Below are 23,036 nucleotides of genomic sequence, written 5' to 3'. Positions count from 1 at the left end.
ATTTCAAGAGGAATCCTTGTAAGGCCTCATGCCTACAATATCATGGTCCTGCTCTTGCAGAGAGAGAGAGGTCAAGAACAAACAGGATGGGCAGACACAATTATTCAAATGTAATGAGTCAGCTCCCAATTTGCTCTTTCCATTAGTTTACTGGACTGTCAGTGTTCAAAAATTGTCTTCAACATCCAGAAAACACATTAGTCTGAAAAACACCCTTTTGCTGGTGAAATCTGAGTTTTCCTTTTTAGCGTTTCACAGCAGGAGGTGGAGCTTTAAGGAAAATATCAAAAGTTATGAGATTTGTGAGAGAATCACAGTAGCTGGTAGTGCTCCAAAGATGATAAAATAGGCACTGACACCCACCCCAGCCTTGGAGGCCCATCAGGTGGGGAGAGGGGTCTCTCTGCTATGTGTCCATTCATTGTTAATGACCAGGTGGGATGCTGGTAGAGCAGGAGTGGCTTGAGGCACAGAGATCCCCTCTGAGGGAGACAGAGCGGAATAGAGGAGACTGTGTGCAACAGGACCACAAAGAAGTGAAGTTCATATGATGTTTTCAGCTGTCACTTTTCCGCCTTGCTTTTCTGCTTGTGTACAGGCAAAGGCCATGGTCCTGCATTGACCCAGACTAAAGCCCCGAGGTCTGCGGGCAGGGACGGTCCTGTGCCAGAGCTGGCCCTGATGTCCACACAGTTCCACTGCTGCTCGCAGCTCTGCCTGGAGAGCAGCTCTTCTGCACGGCGCCTTTCCCACCCACGCACACACAGTGGGAGGGAGGGAGGTGGTTAAACTCGGGACTCGGTGATCTGTGAGTCACACACTTGGCCAAAGCCTCCAGTGCTCCCAGCCTCTCCAAAAGCTGATGTCTCCAGCTTCCTCAGCCGTCACGAAAGACTGGCTCCAAAATGGTGCCGTCCGAACGCACAAAGCTGTTGTGTCCTACAACAGAGCAGGATCTCCTGCAGCTCTGCTTTGTGGAGGGCAAACAAGAGGAGGGAGGCCTGTAATAAGACTAGAGGGGGGAAGTTTGGATCTTAACTAAAATACCCCTCTAGCATGGAAATAAGTATTTTATCCTTACGATACCTCTTCTGTTCTCTGTGGTGCCGTGAAAATTGAGCCACAATTAGCTATGCATGGACTTCATGAGGTCACAGTCAGGTCTCTTTGCAAACAGCTGTGCAGCTTCTCTGGGCTGGAGGGGAAAAATGGACCCATGAACTACCTGGTAGGGACATTTGGGTGCTGAGCTGGAGCCATGTGAGATGTCAGAGGGCTTTGCTGAGCTGAGTGTGTGAACCACCTCAAGCTGGTACTCTGGAATATTTCGGATCTCTGTACCTCTTGTTCCCTTCTCCCAGGAGATCTCCAAGAGCACAAGGGCTTCTCCTTTCTCTATCTAAAACTCATCCTGAGCACTGGCTCTGTCGGGCTTGTTAGCATATACAAAAGCCTTAGTAATGATGAAGGCTGTCACTGGTATAAGGATATTGGCATCTCTGACAGGAACCAGCCTTTCCAGCATAAACCAGTTTGTAGAACCCTGTGGTGTGTTGCAGCTTGCAGTGTAAACTGGAATGGGATGTGTCCCACCAGGGAATAGCTGGTCACCATGTGGAGAGAGGTCTCTAGAGAGACGCTGTGGGAGCTGGGCTGTCTGTATTCTTCGAGTAATGCTATTTCTCTTGCAAATAAGGCACCATCTCAGCTGCATTACTGTTAATAACTTGCCCTCCGCCTGCACTGTCAATGCAACCAAATGCATTCTCAGTGTCCATTCAAGCCTTAAATTTCTCCAAGAACTACCCAAAAAAGCCATTTAAGGAAGAAACTCTCTTTGTGGACTAGACTCAGGCCTTCTTTTCCTAACAGAGGTCACACATAACCTTTCTTAGTTTATATTGTGTTGAAAACCAGCCAAAAAGTGTCTATGCTACCACTCTGTCTGTGTGCCATCAAGGGGCCATGTTGGTTAGTGCGATTGTCCTCTAGACATAAAGACGAGCATCACCTTTTCCTTCCTATTCTTTGCCATTGATAAGTGTCACTTTGGTGTTTTTTTTCTGTGAATATACTTTCAAAGCCTGGATTCCCCCGAATGCTTATATATATATTCCCAAGAACTTTTCAGAATACATCTCTAACTCCTCTGCTGCTTAAGTTATGATAACCCTACACAAAATATACTCCCATGTGCAGCTGGACCTCAGAGGCCCAGTGATGGGTTGAATGCTAAAGACGTGCATTTCTTCAAGTGTTCAGACTGACACAGAAGCTAAAGTACTTTTAAATCATTTGTCAATACTCCAACAAAAGAAATATTTTAATTGCTTAGCTTTCAAGTCAATGTAAAAATCTACATTAGTGACACATCGTGGTGTTGAAGGTCATGTTTTCCATACAGCAGGTTTACAAGGAGCATTGCCTGGCTTTATATCTTCCCAGAACAGCTAGGAGGGTGTATATCATGCTTAACCTGTAACTTGTGTTTTCCCACAGGCACCTAAATATCCAGAGGAACTGCTGAGATGTTCCGGGAAGCCTTTTTTTCCACTCTCCTTTGTGTGGCTCTAGTTCCTCTCCATGCTCAGTTTGATGGGGATTCTGGAGATGTCAGTCCTACCTCCTGTACAGGTATTAACCAGATAACTTGTGTGTCCCTCTCCTTTGTAGGCAGCATTTTCACTGAAAGCAATGGCCATGCACAATCATAGAGCCTGCTCACAAAGAACTGACAGTGCCCCGTGACACCTCTCCTGCCCCTTTGCACCCCTGGGGCAGCGATCCGTCTGTAGGGAACACCTTCCTCCACCGAAATTCCCACTTCTGGGTTTGTATTGGAGGGCAGGGAGGTAGAGATGCAAGTGCTGGGGTCTGCCAGTGGTGGCTTCTCCCAGCTGGTGCAGTAATAAATACCCATCAGTCTCCAGAGCTCAGCTCTGTATCTGATGGCAGTGAATAGTCCATTTTGAATTTGACAGTCTCAGGGCTTTTCAGTTGCAGTGTGGAGGAGGTGATTTATGTGTCCAGCCTGACTTTTACAAAAATTAAAAAAAAAAAAAAAAAAAAAAAGAAAATATTTTCAAGATTGACTCAATAGTGAGCAGATCTTAGGCTTTTTGAGTCCTGGACACTGCAGGGTTGTCTGACCTGATCACAGATGTTACTGTCAGAGCTAGGTGGCTAGGTGTGTGTTTTCCAATATTGCACTTGGGTATGATGTTTTTGAAAATGTATATAAATCAGGGAGCAACCAGCAACCTGGCAGGCAGGGCACTCAATTTAGTGCAAGAAAGCAAAAGTCATACCCTTGCTCGCTGTCGTTCAAACCTGTCACTTGGTCCTCAGTTTCCTCACTTCCTCCAAAGCAGTTGGATGTCTTTGTATTAGTAACTCCTGATTAGTAAGAGCTGCAACATCCTTGCAGGAAGCTGAACCTTGAGCTCGTGCTGTGGTTTGCTCTCTTCACAATTCTATGTGCTGTCTTGGCCCAGAAACCCCTCCCAGGTTTCTGAGAGGCAGTGAAGGGGGTGCAGCAGTGCATGAAGTGCTCTGACATGGTCTGAATAATTGTCTCTGTGCAGAAAAGAGGAACTGCCCCATCAATGTGTACTTCATCATTGACACCTCGGAGAGCATTGCTCTGCAGACTGTGCCTATCCAGAGCCTCGTGGACCAAATAAAGCGGTTCATCCCTGTGTTCATTGATAAACTGGAGAGCGAGCTATACCAGAACCAAGTCTACATCACGTGGCAGTTTGGCGGACTTCATTACTCAGATGTGGTGGAAGTTTACAGCCCTTTAACGAGCAGCAAAGACATATACCTCCCTAGGCTGTCTGCCATTAACTACCTTGGCCGGGGCACCTTCACGGACTGCGCTATCTCCAACATGACAGAGCAGATCCAGACCCAGATGGCCACGGGTGTGAACTTTGCGGTGGTCATCACCGATGGCCATGTCACTGGCAGCCCCTGCGGGGGGATGAAGGTTCAGGCTGAAAGGGCACGAGACATGGGGATCAAGCTCTTCGCGGTGGCCCCCAGCGAGAACATCTATGAGCAGGGACTGCGGGAGATCGCCAACCTGCCCCACGAGCTGTACCGCAACAACTATGCCATCACACAGAAAGACACCCTGGAAATCGACGTGAACACTATCGACAAGATAATCCAAGCTATGGTATGGAGCGCTGCCTGAGGTGCAAGGAGCACAATGTGGGGGACAAGAGAAGCAGCACATACATGGATGGGGGGGGTGTTTTCTGAGCAGCCCTGTAGTGGGTTTTGGCAGGGCTCTAGAGAGCACATCTAGCAGAGGAAATGTTCCATTTTGTTTCTGTTCCTTTTCTATGTCCTTTCAGCACTTATGGGCCAAATGGAGTCTCGAGCATCTCTGATTTCTTTGATTAGATTCTTAACCTGGACTCCTTGATTCATGCCTCTCTTCCCTGGCACGTCTGAGCAGGCTGCCACCCTAGTCCTGGCTCTTGCTCAAAGCCAAACCTGTGCCCCAGCCTGACCCTCGTCCAGGGGTGCATGGAAGAGTCTGCAGCACCAAGATGTGCTCATGGTCCTTGAGGCCCCACTTGTGAGACTCTGTTAACTGGGGACTCTGCTGAGGATGTCTTTAAAGCCATGGGACCTTTAGCACCTCCCTTCCCTTTCCATCACACACACCTCCACGGGTGTGACGCTGTTTTTTTCTTGGGACCAACCACCTTAACTGATTCTGTTCATCATGTTTTCTCCTTTGCAGAAACATGAAGCCTACGGAGAGGTGAGTGAGCAGCACCTTTACGGCATTGCCACATAACACAGGTTTTAATTGCTCCACTTAGAGAAGACCAGCTTGTACCCCGAGGTAGCAGGGCAGATTTTGTAGCAAGATGTGTGGGATGGGGCTATGCCCACCTGTGGATCAGTGCAGAGCCTGGGCATCCATCCCCTTACCCAGTTGTTAAAATGGCATACTGGGTTCTTCACTTTCTGCCTCACCCTCACCTACAATTAATTCAGGTCTATTGAATAGATCCATTTTATCACTTTTGAAGCATGTTTTGCAGGTGCTCAGCAAGCTGCAGCTCCTGCCCTGCTGGTATCACATGAACGGGGTTTGGTATCTGTAGGGAGAAGTGTGCAGAGTGATGCTCCAAAGGGCATGCACATCCCCTGATGGCCCCAGAAGAACAAGCCCGCACCATCTTGCCTGACACTTAGCAGTCCTGTTCTTTCAGTTTGGGCCCAGAGCCAAACCATAATGAATGTGCTTGTGGCAAGTTTCTGCTTTTAATTTACGGGCAGCACTTTTCTGCATGTTTGTTGCTGCCTCAACTCTGATCCAGCTGGAGCCGTAGCAGTTTTTAGCACTGTGGTGCTGTGGAAAGGTGTGCAGAGAGCCATGGTGCAGAGCTGAGCTTCAGGTGCACACTGGCCCAGCACGTGGAGCAGCCGGCAGTGCTGACACCTCTTGTTTAATTTGTGTTTCAGTGCTACAAGCTGAGCTGCCTGGAGATTGCAGGTCCACCTGGTCTCAAGGGATACCGAGGGCAAAAGGTGAGTCTCCCTAACCTGTGGGAAGAGAATAATACCCGTGCCTGCCACAGACACCGCAGGATGCCCTAGACCCCACCTCAGCTGCAGCAGGTGGGAAAATAACTCCCCAGCATCTGCCATGGCTTTGGGAGGCTGCCGTGCTGGAACACACAGCCAGCACTGGTGTCTCCTCATGTCCGTGCTGAGGCTGATGCATTGACAGCAGTGCAGAGAGACATCCGAGCATCAGCCGTGCCACCCACAGCTGGCATCTCCAGCACCTGAGCACAACTGGAGTGAGGCAGCAGTTGTCTGTCTGTCTCAAGAGCAGAGCTCTCACGTGTGCAGGGTGTCCTATTCTCCTGCCCCCAGCTCTGTGTGCTCACCTCCCCATACAGCCTTTCCCCAGCTTTCCCAGAGAAAAGCAGGTCCTGTTGCACCAGCATGCTGCCCCAAGCTCTGTAGGAGCAGCTGCAGTGAACCTCCTGCTCCTAGAAATTGCCATTTTCTCACAGCAACAACCCTAGACTTACATATTTTTTTTCTCTTTCCTTAGGGTGCAAAGGGGAACATGGGTGAGCCAGGCTCCCCTGGGCTGAAGGGACGACAGGTAAGTTGTGGAAAGTCCCCCAGCGCTGCAGCCAGCGTTGCTGTCCCTGCCTTGGCTGGGGCCGCATCTCTGCCACGCTCCAGCTAACTCTCCGTGTCTTCTTCCCTTAAGGGTGACCCAGGTATCGAAGGTCCGATTGGATACCCTGGTCCCAAGGTAGGAATCCCATAGCCGGTAATGGAGTTCTTGGCATTCATTAATTTTTGGTAAAGCAGGGGGAGTGCCGCTTTCCCCTCTCACCTGCCTGTTTCCCACTGGAGACCACCAGCGCTTCTTCCCCCTCCACTCCTGCTGATTCCCAGACACTAACACAGGCTTTTTCTTCTTTGCTTTTTGTCTAGGGTGTCCCAGGACTGAAAGGAGAGAAGGTGAGAAAGAAGAGACCACGTGGCAGGTCTGGGTACTTGGAGGGTTGGAAGGACACCTTTCTGTTACAAAAAACGAGAGTTTAGCTGTAATGGGGAGAATAACTACCCTATTTAATATGTAATTGGAGACTTCGGGAGGGATCTCCAGGAGCATCCCAAAGCCTCTCTCATTCAGGCATTGTTCACAGTCTTGTGAAGTGGTGATGTTTTCACTATATAAATGGGTGGGATGTAGGCAGAGATGCTGATTCTTGTCCTCTTCTTCCTCCAGGGCGAGATTGGATCCGATGGACGGAGGGTAAGAAAGGACATTTTCTATCTTGCATGGTGTTCCAACTACCAAAATGTGTGTTGACAGATCGCTGATCCCTCTCTTTTTTTCCCCCTTGATTCCAGGGTGCCCCTGGCTTGGAAGGCAGGAACGGCACTGATGGACAGAAGGTAACAGCACTGGGAGCACCCCATAACGTTGCTCCTGTTGTTTCACTTCTTTATCCCGCCTTGTCCCCACAGGTTGTTCTGTTTATCTCATCCTACACTCCAGCTTTTTGTTCTGACTGAGGTTTCTGTGAACTTATTTGCTCATTATTCTGCATGTCCTGTAGAAATACGTGAGCTAGCTGGAGACGAGTTAATTCAAGTCACAGAAGAGCTATCCCTTCGTCAGCAAGCTCTCCTTAGGAATGAGATTTATAACCTGGGCTGTGCTCATGCTGCGGGAGGTGATGTGGCCATATCAGATCACCTGAGTGTAGATATCTCATCTTGAGTGTTAGTGACCCCTACAGGACATGTACACAGAGTTTTGCAGAAATTAGGTTTTCAAGGCAGTTTGTCACAGAGTCTGAAATTTCACGTCTAAGCCTCTGCTTGTTCTTAACACTAAAGCCCCAAATCCAGGTTCAAGTACCTTGTAACGAAGTCCCTGAAATCCTCTGTTCCCTGTGTGGTGAGCATAGAGGGCCATGCCCTTCCTCAGATCTGCGTGCCCTGCAGAGGTACCGCAGCGGGATAGCCTAGTTTGAGATGATTTCAGCTGGATTTGTCCACTGGCCAGCACACACTGGTTTTGCTCTGCGTTTTCTCATATACCCAGCCAAGTACATCTGTGAGATACTACCAGTTCTTCTTCCCACCCCTCAAACGCCTGCTGAAGCTCTAAAACACTGAAGTCCTTCAGTCCCTGCCACTTTCTAGCTGAGATGAGCTGTCTAAGTGCTGTCAGAAAAGCCATTTTGGGGTGCAGAGCAAGGCAGACAGTGCTCTCACAGCAACCGTCAGGCAGCCGTGGGTCCTGTGAACCTGAGCTGCTCTGATGTACGATGCACAACGAAGGACCAGCACAACCATGGACATGAGTGACCTCCAAATCCAGTCTCAAGGGACGTGTCCATCACTCAGGGCATGTGTGAGGCATGAGCGTTCTTGAATTCCCACCAACACCCACGTTGCTACTCGGGGCTTTTAGACTACTTTCTCCTCCTCCATTTGTCTCTGCACACCACACTCCTGTTTAAGAATATACTTGCTATTTATTCTCTAGCTGATGACAGGTACGTTCGGCAGATGATTTTAAAAATTAAAAACTATTAACAAGAAAAGCTATATTTTCTCTTTGGACACCTGCAGCTTCTCTTTTTCTTTTTTTTTTTTTTTTTTCTTTTGAATGCAATCTCCAGGGCAAGCTGGGGAGAATTGGACCACCAGGCTGCAAGGGAGACCCTGGTGACAAGGTAGGAACACTTTACTCTTTCATTCAGCACATCAGTTGTGTAGCTACCAAATGAGTTGCACGTGTAGAAAAACGGTCAATGAGAGGTTACTGGCCCATTTCCTGACCAATTGCATGACCTGACCCCAGGCCTGGGATTCCCGGAATGGGGACCACAGCTTGATTTTTTTTGTGCCTCCTTTCCATGGGCAAATAGGCTGGGATTCCCCAGCATCCCTCCCCTCCACACAGAGAGGAGGAGCTGCTCCTTTCATCAACACTAGCAACAAGCAAAAACTATTTTTGTCTCTAGAGCAACTTTCTAGGCCAGCTGATATATTCTACAGGGAAAGCGCATATTGTTGCCACTGCAAAATGTGTGGTTCTTTGTCCTTTCTCTCCATAGGGCCCTGATGGCTACCCAGGAGATGCAGGAGACCAAGGCGAAAGAGGAGATGAAGGCATAAAGGTACAAGCACTCTGAACAGCAAGCGGAGTGAGGGCAGAGGCAACCATTGCCTGTATTTGCTCTTAAATGCTTCACTGCTTGTGGACCCCATAAACTCTCTTTGCCTGGGCTCTGGGTCCCATCAGCAGACACAGGAGCTGAGGGATGATCCTGTCTGGCCCTGGTCCTTGGGCTCGTTGTGGTGCACGCCAGCAGTGCACAGCAACATGCTGATGATACAGGCAATAACCATTGCTCTCTGGCTATTTCAGGGCGATCCTGGCCGACCTGGTCGCAGTGGACCCCCGGGACCTCCAGGAGAAAAAGGAAGCCCGGTAGGCTCATGCAGTGTTCGGATGTCTCAAGTGTCTTACTAGGGTCTGTTCCACATGGTGTGGAGCCGGAGTCATATCAGCTGCTGGTCACAGCGCAGCTGCAGCACAGTGATTGCTTGCCAGGGCACGCTGGTTGATGTGTCCTGGTTGATTCTGCAAATTGGTCCACCTGCATGGAGAAAGCACAATCTCCTGGGTGGCCAAGTGAGGTCTTCCACCATGCATGTCCCCACCAGTACAGTGGGAAACGTCATGTGGGCAACAGGAGAGGCGCCTGTGCAACATCTCTGCAGCTGTCCACAGCAAAACAAGAATGGATCTCGAGCATTTGTCCAGAGCAGAGAACAGCAGGCAAAACAGACTTAGGAGGATTTACCTTTCTAGGCAATCCATTGCACCTTCACTGTCTTCCCATCTTCTTCCTGAGTAGAAAGGCCCTGTTTGTCCACAGTCTCAAGACTTGCTCAGTGTTTGTGGCAGTGCCAGCACTTGCAGGCTGTTTCTTTTGCTGTTGTTGTTTGGGTGGGTTTTTTTGTTGTTTTGGTTTTTGTTTTGTTTTGTGGATTTTTATTTGTTTGTGGGTTTTTGTTTGCTTGTTTTGTGGGGTTTTTGTTTGTTTCGCTGTTTTTTTTCCATGTAAGTAGACTTCAACAATTAATTGCTCAGGGATCTAACACTGGCTTTGCTCACTGCACTTGACCTTATAGCCAAAGGGGTTGCTATGCTGATGGCCAGTTACTTCAAAGATAGTGGAGAAGGCTGAAATAGCCCTCTGGCTTTAGTTAGGGCTGGATAGATGCTGCAAGGAAGAGCTGACAAGCCTTTTCACTGGTTGATGGAGGAAAGGTGACACAGCATTACACTGCTTCAAGGCTGGAGCCTGTGCACATAGCTTTGACATATAGGCATGGTGGGTGTGTGGAAACATAAGTTGTGTGCTCATACAGACCTCTGCTCAAGGGTGAAGGGCTTGACACGGGACAAGACGTGTGTGTATGTGTACCTTGACCTCTCTTCCAACAAATTGCACTTCTTTTTCTTTTCCAAGGGTCTTCCAGGCAATCCTGGAGCTCAAGGACCTGCTGGAAGCAAGGGAAGAAAAGGTGAAACAGGACCTCCTGGACCAAAAGGAGAACCTGTAAGTGTCTGAATAGGTCCCTGGACAGTGGGCACACCACAGGAGCCTGATGCAATCTCATGGACAAGCACTGAGAATCTCCCTTATTTTAGCCTGTCTGCCCTTCCTTCGGCCTCCCAAAAGATGTGCAGATGTTGATCTCTTCATCTCCCCCCTATTCACAGAGCAGTGTTTCCTTCATCCTAAGCCTGATGTTAGCCATTTCTCCTGAGAGAAGCATCCTGTATTCCCACATAACCACAAATGCCTCTGTGGATGCCAGGGACCCTTTGGCTGTACTCTAGCAAGTTCTCCACAATGCTGACTCTTGCAGGAGCTCACAGAGTGGAGATCCAGTGGCCATTACGGTAGAGCTCTCTGAAAAGGGCAGCATCATGACATCGGTTGTGCCACACAGATCCAAGTTAATGTGGTAGGGCACTGCAAAATTTGGGGAGTGGTTTGGAGGTGATGTTCCCTAGTAGGATACAGCAACACAGTTCTATCAGCACCAAGAGGCTGGAGCCCAGCTGGCTTGTGTCCTTGTGTGAGATCTAGTGGGGGAAGCAAGGCCAGATGAGCCTGAAGTACAGCAGAGTCTTTAACCCTGAGAGAATGAACCACGAGTGTTAGTGGTCACTGCGGTGACCACCCTCCTGGAAGAATATTCTAGCTGTGGTTTCCCAAAAGGCAAAGGCAAGATCCCCGAAGCAGTGCCAGCATGGGCATCCCTGCTGCCAGGCACATGCTTGTTAAAGGGGCAAGAAGACATCTCTTAGGCCAGGAGGGAGAAGGCAGGGCAACCAGCTGTCACTGTTCAGGTATCATCCATCTTTGCATCCCATTTATGTGACTTTCTGTGTCTGCCAAGGGTCGACGTGGAGATCCAGGGACGAAAGGCAGCAGAGGCACTCCTGGAGCCAAAGGAGAAAGGGTGAGTAAAGCAACTGCCCAGACCAGTGCAAATGAGCCCAAGATGCACAGGACTGGTGTGTGTGAAGTGTCTAACACCAGAGCTGGGCATTGTGGATCCCAGTGGGCTCTGCATGTGTCCTCTGCTCCCACCGTGCCCGCTGCTTGACATGGTGGTAGCAGGCACAGCTTCCTCTTCCAGGGCTTGATCCAGAGAGGGGTGAATGGCAGCAAAGCTCAAGGCTAAGAGACATGTTCAGAGGACATGCTGCCCTGACACTGTTTCAAGACAAGAAACACCAGATCCGAGAACATCAGCATGCCTCCTTGCTCCAAGGAGCACTGCCATGCACACTGACAGCACTGGAGATATCCCTGACCAGGAATATCTTTACTCTCCTCACAGGGAGATCCGGGTCCAGAGGGTCCTCGTGGCCTGGCCGGTGAGGTTGGAAGCAAAGGAGCAAGGGTAAGCACAAAGCAGGGGTTGGTGACAGCCAGGAGGGAAGGAAAGCACTGCCGCCATCCGGAGCAGCGCACCCAGCTTTCCTCTTCATTCACACCTGCCTGCACCTGCCTCTGGATGTTCTTGCTTTGCTTTGCAGGGAGACCAAGGGCTGCCAGGACCCCGAGGCCCTTCAGGTGCTGTTGGAGAGCCAGGCAACACAGTAAGTCATCCTGAGGCATCTGTGTGACCTTGTCCTCCCTCTGCAGTGAGAGCTTGCTCTACTGATGTAAGCTGGCTGCACTGTCCCTCTCAAGGGGGGCCTGCCTGACCTTTTCCCAGGGAGGCTAAAAAAATTAGCCCAATGGCCCCTGACTAACCCTTCCCAGGGCAAAGAGAAATTGCAGGACCCAAGAGTCCTTGCTTCTCCATCACTCCCAGACCCAGGTGTTGCCATGACAACGTGGAAGGGACCATATCAGAGCGGGTCATGGGGTGCAGAAAGATGGGGCTCCCCAAGTGCCCATTTATCCCGAGTCTGTGGTTAGTCCAGCATCCCACTGTGTCAGTAATGCTGTGACATCTATGTGGCTCCACGGGGTGTAGGAACCCAAGTGCTGAAGCGGTCACTGTCACAGTAACCTCATCGGGAGGGGAGGTGGACTTGCACCACCGTCTCAAGAGCTGGTTTCTCCAGCACAGTCCCCTGCACGGCCAGAGAGCCCCAGGGAACATCCTCACCTGCTTCCTCTGCTCTCCCCAACACTGTCCTGCAGGGATCACGTGGGGACCCTGGTGACTTGGGCCCAAGAGGTGATGCTGGACCACCAGGACCAAAGGTAAAGTCACTGAAAGCAGCCTGCATTTGCAAGGGTATTTTTGTGTGCTCTTTCTTGTCTTTTTTTTTTTCCCCCTAAAAAAAAAAGGCAGTTTCCACTGCAAAACTTCAGTGCCTCAGAAACTGAATGGCTCAAGCCTGAGCCTCCCTATGGGGCAGAGATGCAAGTCTTGCTCTGGCCAAGGCAGCTGTGATTACACCCCTTACCCTGCACAGATTCAGGGGCGTCCCTGGCATGACACATCCCCAAGATTCAGCCACTCCTGATGTTTCAGGGCCAGCTGCAGAAGTCCAGCCCCTGATGGTGTCTCACCCCAGGAGGGGATGAAGATGGCTCTGACTGTCGCTGTCATCACCAGGTCAGAAAGGCTGGGTTTGGTTTCTAACGGGTCATTTTTTTTTCTACCAAAGGGTGACAGAGGCAGACCCGGCTTTAGCTACCCTGGACCCAGAGGACCACAGGTACGTATGCCTTGTCCAGTGCAGACGTACATGCTGCGAGGAAACCTGTTTCAGTGGAGGTTGCTGTTGGAGCTGAGCAGCCTGGGAGAAGAGGGAAGGAGGAAGAAAAATGTTAAGGGTCAAATTACAAGCAATGGGGCAAAAAAAGGTAAGGGAATGTAGATTAAAAAGCCCCCTGTCAAGCTGCATGAGTTTGCTAAAAGCACAATTTTATGATGAAATATAAGGATTTGGTCTATAAGCATTAAATTCTGAAAAACAATCTTATTCTCAGAAGTAGGAAGAATAGGAGGGAGGTGGAAGACTATATAGAATTCAACTCACAAAACCAAAACTGAAAGTGTCAGAATTTCATGTAATGAAAGACACTGTCACACTATGTCAGAAAGGAGTAAGTATTAATGTAAGAGGTAAAGACAGATTATATCAACCAAAGTTTTAATCACACATGTATCATAGACAAATCTCAAAATCTGTTGACATAGCCTTCTTGCGGAGTACACATTGTGCTGTGCGATATTTTTCTCCATCCTCAGCTTGATCCTTCAAGCTGAAGAAAGGCTCTTCAAATCACATTTAAGACATGAAGCCATGAATAAGGAAAAGACAGAAGAGTTTAAAAGAGATCAAGACTCACATATAAGAATAACTAATACATTTGAAATCGTAATCTCAGTCATTTACTGCATTAACTGAGCTCTAACTTTCTTTCAAAAACATGAAGCCCGCAAAGGCAGGGAGTTGGGTGGCTGAACACCAGAACTGAACTTGTCCACAGCTCCATCAGCCTCATGGCAGCAGTGCTGGGGACCCCAGCCTCAGTGGGGCTGAAGATACATTTGCTGTTCAGCTTCGTGCTCCTCACTGCAAACTTCAGATATGTGTGTGCATGGTGGGGGCTGGTACCGGCTGGGTGCTGACCTCTCCCTCCTCTCCCTTTGCAGGGTGACAAGGGCGAGAAAGGACAGCCGGGACCCAAGGTGAGTGTGTTTGTTTCCATCAACTGTTTTTCGTACTGACTGAAATGCCGAGCAGTTGCCACCTGAGCAGCTGCGTGGCCAAGGAGCCTGTCCTGCTGGCAACTGTCCTGGCTGTTCCCACAGCAAGGGAGCCTGGGTGGATCTCCTGAGCTCATCTCCTCTTGAAACCATCTGAAATAAGCTTTGCAAAACTTCTTTATTCTTAGTTAATGCCTATGTAAACACTGTTTATTTGCTCTGCGCTGAGCTGCTGATTTGGAGGGTGCTCTCCAGGCCAGGCAGATGTCTGTTTTTGATGGCCTCATAGCAGTAAGTGCCTTTGCCTGAGCACATCCAGATGTGTTCCATGCTGCATCTCTTTCTCGTTCCTTTGATCAGGGAGGAAGAGGTGAACTTGGACCAAAAGGCACGCAAGGGACCAAAGGAGAGAAGGGGGAACCGGTAAGCAGATTCCCCATACTGCCTGCAGGGTCAGTGTCCCCCTCCCACAACTCTGCCAGCTGTGCTGGGTACAGCACTGCTCACTCTCCTGCCTGCCCCATGTCCCCAAGCTCAGCTGTGGCAGGCTGGTGACTGTCCATCATAAAGCTGTGCCTGATGGGGGGGTCAGGAGGAGCCCTCAACAGCAGCGGCTGCATCGCTGAGAAATATTTGACCCTTCTTTGCTTCCTCCCCAGGGTGATCCTGGCCCAGGAGGTGAGCCCGGACCTCGCGGTCCAACTGGTGAACCAGGCCCTGAGGTACAGTACCGCGTCTTTGTGCCTGAGAGCTGCTGCAGCTCCCCCCGCTCCTCCTCACTTCTCCTTGATGCTCTGAAGCCCAGAGGACCCCAGTAGGTCCCCCTGCAGCAGGGCTTGCTTGAGGGGACACCAGCTGCCAGACGAGTCTGCTGGCTCCCAGCGAGGCTTTCCTACCCTTCCCATGGCAGATTTCTGTTAAAAGCCACGTTTTTGGTGGCTCTGACATTCTTGTTCCTAAAAAGAGAACTCATGGGAAAACTGTGCCTGAAATCCCTGTGCTTTTCTTTACAGGGGACCCCTGGCCCACCAGGAGACCCTGGCCTGACTGTAAGTAGCTCTGCTTTGCAACCGTGTCCTCCTGGGGCGATCGTGGCTTTGCCATGCACAGCCTGAGAACAAAACAGGGCATCAGGTCCTGTCACTGCCCCACAGATGTGGCCTGTGGCTTCCCACGGGAGCCAAGGAAAGAGGGGAGGGGGCTGATGAGGGGATGGATGCTGTATATGAGGAGGGAGGCACTCACCCTTCACCCCTTATTTGGCAGGACTGCGACGTGATGACCTACGTGCGAGAGACGTGCGGATGCTGTGGTGAGCAGACCAATGTCTTTCCCCAGGGAAGGGAATGACCACTCGAGCGATGAGAAAAGGGAGTCACCAGAGGCTGCCTCCTTCTTCAGGAGCTCCCTCAAGGGAGCTCTGCCCCATGAGCTGCCCTTTGCACCGAGCCACCATCACGGTGGGCTCCTTGCTGCTCTGCACAGCACTGCACCCTGCAGAGGAGACACCACGGGAAGCCCTTCCCTGGTCATCCCAGTCCCAGCCCACCACTGAGTGTGGTGGTGCCACAAGGGCAGCCTGTCTCACCTCCCAAAATTTAACTCTGCCATCTCAGAAGCAGTGCTGTAGTAGAGAGTTGTGTGGCCCAGGTGATAGGTCAGTGTGCATTACACAGCAAGATTAAAAAGGTTTCTTCCCATATACCTTGACAGAAAAATGCATGTAAAATCCTCCCTATGCTGCTGGCTCCAGGCAGCACCACAAGCCCTGTGGATGCTTGGTGTGATGTTAACTGACTTCTTCTGTCCTAATGGCTCTCCTTCCCACCATCACTGACCTTTGTGTTTTCCTCCTTCCGTCCCTCTCCCCAGACTGTGAGAAGCGCTGTGGTGCCCTGGACATCATGTTCGTCATAGACAGCTCGGAGAGTATTGGCTACACCAACTTCACTCTGGAGAAAAATTTTGTTGTCAACGTGGTCAGCCGGCTGGGCTCCATTGCCAAAGATCCCAAGTCACAGACAGGTCTGGATTCTGTGAGGACTGAGCAGGGCATGGGGAAAAGAAAAGGTTCTTGGATCTTTCCAGATGCCATGCTTTGTCTGTAGCTGTTCTGGTCTGCAATCCATCTGTCCAACATTTTTGCAGGAGTTTCTGCTTTTCCCCCTTCCACCCTTTGTAGGCCAATCAGACAGGTCTTTGCAGATACAAGAGTTTGCTGACTTTCTCTGCTTTCCACTGAGCATGCAAAGCCAAGTAACGTGACACTTCATTGGCAGGTGCCCGTGTTGGGGTGGTGCAGTACAGTCATGAGGGGACATTTGAAGCCATCAAGCTTGATGATGAGCGCATTGACTCGCTGTCAAGCTTCAAGGAAGCAGTGAAGCGCCTGGAGTGGATCGCTGGAGGCACCTGGACGCCGTCTGCCCTTCAGTTTGCCTACAACAAGCTCATCAAGGAAAGCAGGCGAGAGAAAGCCCAAGTGTTTGCTGTGGTGATCACAGACGGGCGCTACGACCCCCGGGATGACGACAAGAACCTAGGGGCTCTGTGCGGTAGAGACGTGGTCGTCAACACCATTGGCATTGGAGACATGTTTGATCAGCCAGAACAGAGTGAGACCCTGGTCTCCATTGCCTGCAATGAACCCCAGCGAGTCCAGAAGATGAGGCTCTTCTCAGACCTGGTGGCAGAGGAATTCATTGACAAGATGGAGGACGTGCTCTGCCCAGGTCTGTACCTGTCCTCTACACAGTTCTTACTGGAACTGGAGTTTTCACCCCCAGGGTTTGGGGTGGAGGGCACATATGGTGTGTTGCAACCATTGCAGAGACGTGTCCCACCAGGTTGGCCCATAGCTCATAAGTTGAGTCATTCAAGGTGGGGGCTGTCCTTTTCTGTAGCCCTGGATGAACAGTCCTTCCTCAGACACATGCTGGCCTTTTGGGGCAGTCCTTTGGAGTCCTTTTCCCCTTGTGAAGAGTCCTTACCCTGCCAGCCTGAGTGTGCAAGCTGTGGAGGGGGCCGGCAGCACATCACTCAGTTTTCCTTGTTTCTTTTCCTTCTAGATCCACAGATCGTCTGCCCTGAGCTGCCCTGTCAGACAGGTAAACATCATAATTAGCTTCATGCCTTCTGCACCAAGTGGTAGGTCCAGGGGAGGGTGCACAAGACTTGGGATTGGGAGGGGGGTATGCAAACCTGTTCATTCCTTCTGGATAGCAGGATTTTGGAAAATAGCATTACTTTGCATGAGAAGAGGCTCTGGGTTTTCATCTTCTGCTCTTTTCCTGTCTCTCTAAGCTCTCTGTGCAGGTACGCGTGCATCGTGTTTGTGCACCAGCACGGCTCAGCCCTGGTAATTCTCCCTGTCCCAATTTCTGGGAGCAACCAGATTTTGACCTCCAGACTTGGCAATTCATTTCTCACTTGCTCCATATCTCTATTGTACACCAAGTCAAAACCTCCTTGCTAAACTCTCCCATCCGCACTGGACAGGATGCTCCTTGGGAGTGACAAGGGCATAGCAGGTAGTAGGGACTGTTTGGAAAATGACAGAGTAGTGGACCAAAAGCTTTGGCTTCTCTAATGCTGGCTGTATTTAATTAACAATTAACTCAGGGTGTTGGATTAAAGGAAAAAGGCTGTAAGGATCCCGTGATATAAAGGAGACTGCTGCTGCTCGCTGCAGGTAGCTTTACTTGATTACATTTTGCTCGTTAAGGGGCAGATCTGCAATGTGAATTCCTAGAGATCCTGTCTGAGCCTCTGTGCCTATTTAAATACAATAGATGCACTATTTGCTGATATACACAAAGCTTACAGGGGACAAAGTTTTGCCAATTCTTGCAATTTTTGTCTCTACTTTTCCCGTGAATGTTTTTGTGAAAGTCCCCAGCTTCAACTCAGCGTTATACAGAATCTCAGATTTCATTTTCAAAGAAGTCACTTCATTTCCATACAAAGCAAAGGAATCTGAAGACAGAAAAACTATAATTATTCTCATATAAAGTTTTTCACTAGTATTTTGCGTATTTGCACCTGCCCATGCATAGAGCACAAAGTCCAACCATGTTGCTGAGCTATCCACATAGGCTCCTCTGCAGTGTCCTCTGAGGAATTTTGTCCTGCCGATCCATGCAAAAGGAGGTGACTTCACCATGCCACACTGGTGACTGCTAAGGTGTCTTCAAAGCTTTTGGTCTTTGCAGCCTCTCCGTTCTTGAGGAACACTGCAGGAGAAAGACTGACCCAAGCAGTGGCACACTCATGCTCTCCTGGGCTTGAGTCATCAAAGCCCTCCAAAGCAAGGCGAAGTTGGTGTTCCTTTCCCTGCTGTATACTTGGGTGTTTCTGTCCTGATGCAAGGTGAGAACTGGTGCCTGACAGTCCTGGGGACCAGGACAGAAATGGCTTTAGGAGGCATCTGAGAGGGTCCCCTCATGGGTGAATCCCTCAAGCCATGCCATAGGCAGGCCAGGTCAAGTGCAGACCCTACACTTGCGCTCCAGAGGACATGGGAGGTGTAGTGACGTGGCTGGATAGGTGCGGACCTCCTGTGAAAGTGCCAGTACGCCCATCTCAGCATGGGCAAAAGTTGTCCTGGTGCACAAGAATCTGTTCTAGGCATGGTAGATTAAATTTTAAGTGATACTCAGGGATTCAGGGCCCTTTTGGCAAAGGGCCTTCCACCCAATGCACTGGATGGTCCATGATGTGTTGCTGTCATCATTTAGAAGGATTTGCAATGACCTGGTGGCAACGGAACATGTTGGATGGAGTGTAACATAAGGCATGTGGGAGAGCCTGAGGCTTCTCTGCTCAGTGCCCAGCTTCCTCTGGTTCTCTGAGTACAGCTCAAGGGTTGTGCTGATTCACATGCAAACCCTTTGGATGAAGACGGTGCCCTTCGCCGGGTGTCTGAGCGAGCTTCGGGCACATCCAACACATGTGTCCAGTTGTGGACAGGCCAGACAGGTTCAGGTCAGGGAGGCAGCTACACCCAGCCCTGCTCTTGGCCCCATGGCTGTCAGAGTTGCAGTCCTGGCACTTTTAAGGAGCAGATCAATTGCTCATGCCACGTACCCCAGCTCCAGCTTGGGTATTGTCAGCAGGGCACAGAGAGGGAGAGGTATTACACATACCCCAGATTCCTCTCTGCTGCCATGCAGAGCCAGGCACATCACTGCTTCAGGTACACATCGGCAGCTGAAAGCCTCGGGAAATCCACATTTTTGTGGTTTGGGGGCAGAGCCTTGTCTCCTTGTTACTACCCATTGATTACTGGGGTGCTGACTGGATGCTAGAGTGTTAAATGGATTAAATGCTGAGCAAATAGGAACTGACCACTTGCTTCAACAGAAACCGCATGATGCTCTGTGACAGTCTTTCTAACCCATGCAAAAGGCTTTGCTTTGAGCTTTGGGATGTTATTTGAATTGAAGTTCAGCACAGCCAGGTGGAGACAGAGGCTCTTGGAGTCCTGAGTAGCCCGTACACTGCACAGGAGCATTGCACGCTGCAGGGCATTGACTCTAGCCAAAACACAGCAGGCTGAGCGCCAGGCAAGGAGTTCACATAATGCTGTCCCTTAGATGCTGTACAGCATCATGTGTATGGTTTGCACGTAGTGGAGTTCAAAGCTATGTGGTGGCTGAATCCCGTACGCAGGAAAGAAGCTGGACCCCGTGGCCATCCCTTCCTGAGCGCTGCTCTTTCTCCATCGTGCCCTTGCTGGATGAGTGGGAAGGAACTGGGCAGTTAAGGTTTTACATCATTTCCTGAGGTCTCTTGGTTAATGTGCCATTGATTTTGGTGTGGATCCCATGGTTCCTCAGGCATAAATGTGGCAGAAAGTTTTAAAATCTGGCTTTGGTCTTTACTTTTCTGTCCCTCGTTAGCTCTGCTCTTCTCTGGCGCAGTGCACACAGGAAAGCCAGGTAGCATTCAGAGAGAGACACAGCCATTGCTAGCAAGCCCTGAAAATATTCTTTTGACGCTCACTTGCAGATGACAGGAACCCTGGGAACGTAAATCCACTTATTTTCCGCCCCATGGAAGAGGGAGTCAACATAGATTTCCCCAGCACCATACATTCGATCGCCCAGTTCCTAAACTCCACGCGGGAAACCCAGGACCCCAGCATGTACACCCAGCTGGTGGCCACCTTGGCCTTTACCGCCGAAAAAGCCAAGTTTGCCACTGGAAATGAGCGTCAAGAGTGGATGGACTTGTTCATTGACACCTTCAAAATGGTGCACAGCGAGATTGTGGGGGACCCAGAAACCGTGCTAGGGCTTTGCTGACATCTCCGTTAGAGATCGCATGAAGTGGGTGGAGGCAGAGGTTGAGCGGAGGTTGTAATTGTCTTTCCTGGAGTGCTTGTTTGGCAGAGGGGACAGGTACATTGGTAGATGCTTTTAGTTTAGGAGAAACACAGGTAGTGAAATGGCTTGGTTGAGGTCAGCTGGTGATGTGACACAAGGGACAATCCTCTTTGGCTTGGCTGGCTGGTGAGCATGGCAGCTTTCTCCAGCGTGTCTCCTACATGTATATTTGCTGACCGCTTCTGAAGCATCTTTTGCATCCTCTCGCTGGGTTACCGTGGGGGTTCGCTTCATGCAAACCACTTGTGTGCCAAGACTGGCAAAGCAAGGTGCATCTCCTCTTTCCATAGTGAGTGTCCCTGTACAATCATTTAATGGGCAGCTGGGAATTTTGAGGGGAAAGAGCTAACAGTATGGGAGAGGGGGCAAGCCTGGCTTTCCATTGAGAGCACTAAAACCTGGGCAGTGCTTCTCTCAGAAGCTGTATGAGCTCTCTCTGCCTTTTTCTCTGCTTGTACCTTTGTGTTTCTTCTGTCTTAATGAGCAACATGTACCTGTTCATATCCAAGATGTAGAGTTTATGTAGGACCAGGCAGTCCAAAGCAAAAATCCTTGACTGCACAGTCAAACCTCTGTGATACATTACATGAGCTATTTAAAAGCAAGTATTTAAACTTGTAGTATAACCCATTCAATCCATGCCCAGTGCTAGTTTGGTTCAGAGAGACCACAGACCGACCACTTGTACTGCGGGTACGTACGTTTAGAGAAGGAGTGATATTTCCATGAGCTCAGTTGCCCCTGGTTTTCACAGAAGGTTGGGCAGGTGGCTGTCGTTCCTGCCTCCAGAAAAACTACTGCCCTCTCAAGCTGTGAGAAAAGAAAACAGCATTTTGTGTGCAGACACAAGAGTAGAAGTGTTTACTGCCAGCAAGTGAATTTTGCAGCCTCTCTAACTGACATGGTATTATCACAATAAAGTATACTGAGCAAATGTCATATTTAATGGGCAGAAGGGAGATGTACGGTCTTCAAAAATGTGGTCAGGAGGTAATGTTTCCAGGGGTGCAAAGTGGAGCCAGTTGCCAAGCTCAGGCACAGGAGCTGGAGCTTCTTGCAGTGTTTTCAGCATCTGGGGCTTGCCAGCTGACAAGGCTAGAAGGCATCTGGTGACAGGTACGCAGGGGAGGTGTTTGTGTCGCTCAGCACATGAGCGGGTCTGACATCCTGCACAAAAGCAGTCTTTCTCCCAAGGTTTCAGCACATTTTGCTCCCAGTCTATAGGGACAGGGAGCCCAGAAAACTCTGCTGTTGGAATATAATGAAGGGAAAATTGTTCAGAGAGCTTTAAATGGTGTGCTCAGAGTTTTAGGTGCAGGCGAAAGGATGAGGTGTCTGAGTCCAGATGCTAGTGTCTGGTTGTAATCCACATATTCCAGATAGTCTGTGCCAAGCCCCCTACTCTGTTTTCATTTTTACCCCAAAAGTAGCAGGTGTCTGAACTCAGAGTAGTTAAGCAGCTCCAGCCATGATGCTAGAGGAAAAGCCCCAAAGAAACACTGATCTGGAGGGAACATCTCAGGGCTGGGACATCTTGCTGAACAAGATGAGGATTCAGCAAGTCTTCAGCAGAGGGGGTTTAGACCTCATCACGCAGTGGCTGTTTATTTCATTTCCTTTGGAAATATTTCCTAGCAAAGCAGTGCAAAATTGAAAGTTTTTGACCTCTCAAAAACCTTCCGCTTGTTATGGGGGATGGGGAGAGGGGGAAAGGAGAGATAAAAAGTCTCTTTGCCTGAGCAGTGTTTGCGTTGGCCCTTGTTAGACAGAGGCAAGTAAGTGTAGTGGTGTTTTGCTAACCCCTCTGATAAAACCAGATTTCATCACAGCAGCAGTTCTTCCAGTGAAGCTCTTGGGCAAGGGAAGGACACAGATCAGGGGTTGGGGAAAGGACAGACACCACCTCTACAAAGAAATAGGAGGGGTTGTGAAAGGGCTGGGAAGTCAGTCCCCATCTGTCACTTTCACCTCCACTGTCAACACTGTGAAACAAGGGAGGAAATACAAGTTACCCAGGTTTAAGAAGCAGCAGGAACATGATGTGAATGGGTGGGGTCACTCTGCACAAGCCCATAACTAGATGCATTGCTAATGGCAAGAAAATCCATGGTATTTCTGCTTTTTGTGCTGTTAGATGTCCTCAGCTGTGTCCTAGCACACGGTATGCAGTACAGGGAGCTGCAGGCCTCCCTGCCTTGCTGTGAGCTGCGTGAGATGGACAAGTGCTCCAGTTAAAAGCATGATGTGAAGATTTTAGTTGGCCTAATTTGTGGTGGTGCCTCTCAGAGCTGATCTCCTACTTAAGGACGAGAATCTTGTTCCTTGCTGCAGAAAAGGGCGCTCAAGCCCTCGGCCTCCCAGAAACAAGCAGCAATCAAAGCGTGACACTGAGAGGGACAAACCCGAGGTTTTGCTGTGCTGCCCTGCAGCAGTTACTTTTCTGTGGGTTGAGTCCTATGTAAAGGCATCTTATCACACAGCACAAAGGCAGCCCTCTCCTGAGCAGCAAGTGGTGTGTCTCCAGGGAGTGCTCCTGCAGTAGAGGCCGCCTGGAGAGCCACACGTACGTGATGCTCTCGCTAAAGCTCCATGGAACGATGCTGCTCTCAGCTGTGGTCTGCTTAACTAGGAGCTCTCAAGGCTTGCTTTGGATCATGTGGGTGGCAGGTGGATCTTGTTTGTCATCTCAAGAAACATGATTACAACTTGACAAGCATTGGGAGAGGCGGACTGGTAACACTTCTCCAACACGATATGCCCCCCTCACCCGCACTCGCTCGCTTCCACCTGCTTTTGCAGACCCCTATATAGATTTTGGGATGTGTGGTTGCAAGGAACATGCCTTCCTTTCCTCTTCCACAACTGCACAGA

At 49.9% G+C, this 23,036-nt stretch overlaps 1 protein-coding gene across 2 annotated transcripts in view; it reads left to right on the top strand.

The window, feature by feature from the left end:
• COL6A2 (collagen type VI alpha 2 chain) overlaps nt 1–23,036 on the top strand; it is a 28,614-nt gene that overhangs the window by 2,048 nt on the left and 3,530 nt on the right. The window contains exons 2-28 of one of the 2 annotated variants that reach the window (XM_082056550.1): nt 2,500–2,634; nt 3,585–4,183; nt 4,760–4,780; nt 5,491–5,556; nt 6,092–6,145; nt 6,257–6,301; nt 6,487–6,513; nt 6,785–6,811; nt 6,910–6,954; nt 8,193–8,246; nt 8,631–8,693; nt 8,945–9,007; nt 10,056–10,145; nt 10,996–11,058; nt 11,443–11,505; nt 11,642–11,704; nt 12,258–12,320; nt 12,731–12,781; nt 13,726–13,761; nt 14,140–14,202; nt 14,439–14,501; nt 14,793–14,828; nt 15,046–15,091; nt 15,652–15,804; nt 16,059–16,511; nt 16,848–16,886; nt 19,789–21,129. In XM_082056550.1, the coding sequence (XP_081912676.1) occupies nt 2,529–2,634; nt 3,585–4,183; nt 4,760–4,780; nt 5,491–5,556; nt 6,092–6,145; nt 6,257–6,301; nt 6,487–6,513; nt 6,785–6,811; nt 6,910–6,954; nt 8,193–8,246; nt 8,631–8,693; nt 8,945–9,007; nt 10,056–10,145; nt 10,996–11,058; nt 11,443–11,505; nt 11,642–11,704; nt 12,258–12,320; nt 12,731–12,781; nt 13,726–13,761; nt 14,140–14,202; nt 14,439–14,501; nt 14,793–14,828; nt 15,046–15,091; nt 15,652–15,804; nt 16,059–16,511; nt 16,848–16,886; nt 19,789–20,084 (2,748 nt within the window). In that variant the 5' untranslated portion in view covers nt 2,500–2,528 and the 3' untranslated portion in view covers nt 20,085–21,129. Of the gene's footprint in view, nt 1–2,499; nt 2,635–3,584; nt 4,184–4,759; nt 4,781–5,490; nt 5,557–6,091; nt 6,146–6,256; nt 6,302–6,486; nt 6,514–6,784; nt 6,812–6,909; nt 6,955–8,192; nt 8,247–8,630; nt 8,694–8,944; nt 9,008–10,055; nt 10,146–10,995; nt 11,059–11,442; nt 11,506–11,641; nt 11,705–12,257; nt 12,321–12,730; nt 12,782–13,725; nt 13,762–14,139; nt 14,203–14,438; nt 14,502–14,792; nt 14,829–15,045; nt 15,092–15,651; nt 15,805–16,058; nt 16,512–16,847; nt 16,887–19,788; nt 21,130–23,036 lie in introns of those variants that run through there. The other variant, XM_082056549.1, reaches the window with a different exon arrangement.

This window comes from Streptopelia decaocto (assembly GCF_964273445.1).
Source record: "Streptopelia decaocto genome assembly, chromosome: 6".
NCBI classification, from domain to species: Eukaryota; Metazoa; Chordata; class Aves; order Columbiformes; family Columbidae; genus Streptopelia; species Streptopelia decaocto.
The sequence above is the reverse complement of the archived record's forward strand: the minus strand, read 5'-3'. Positions and strand labels throughout refer to the sequence as shown.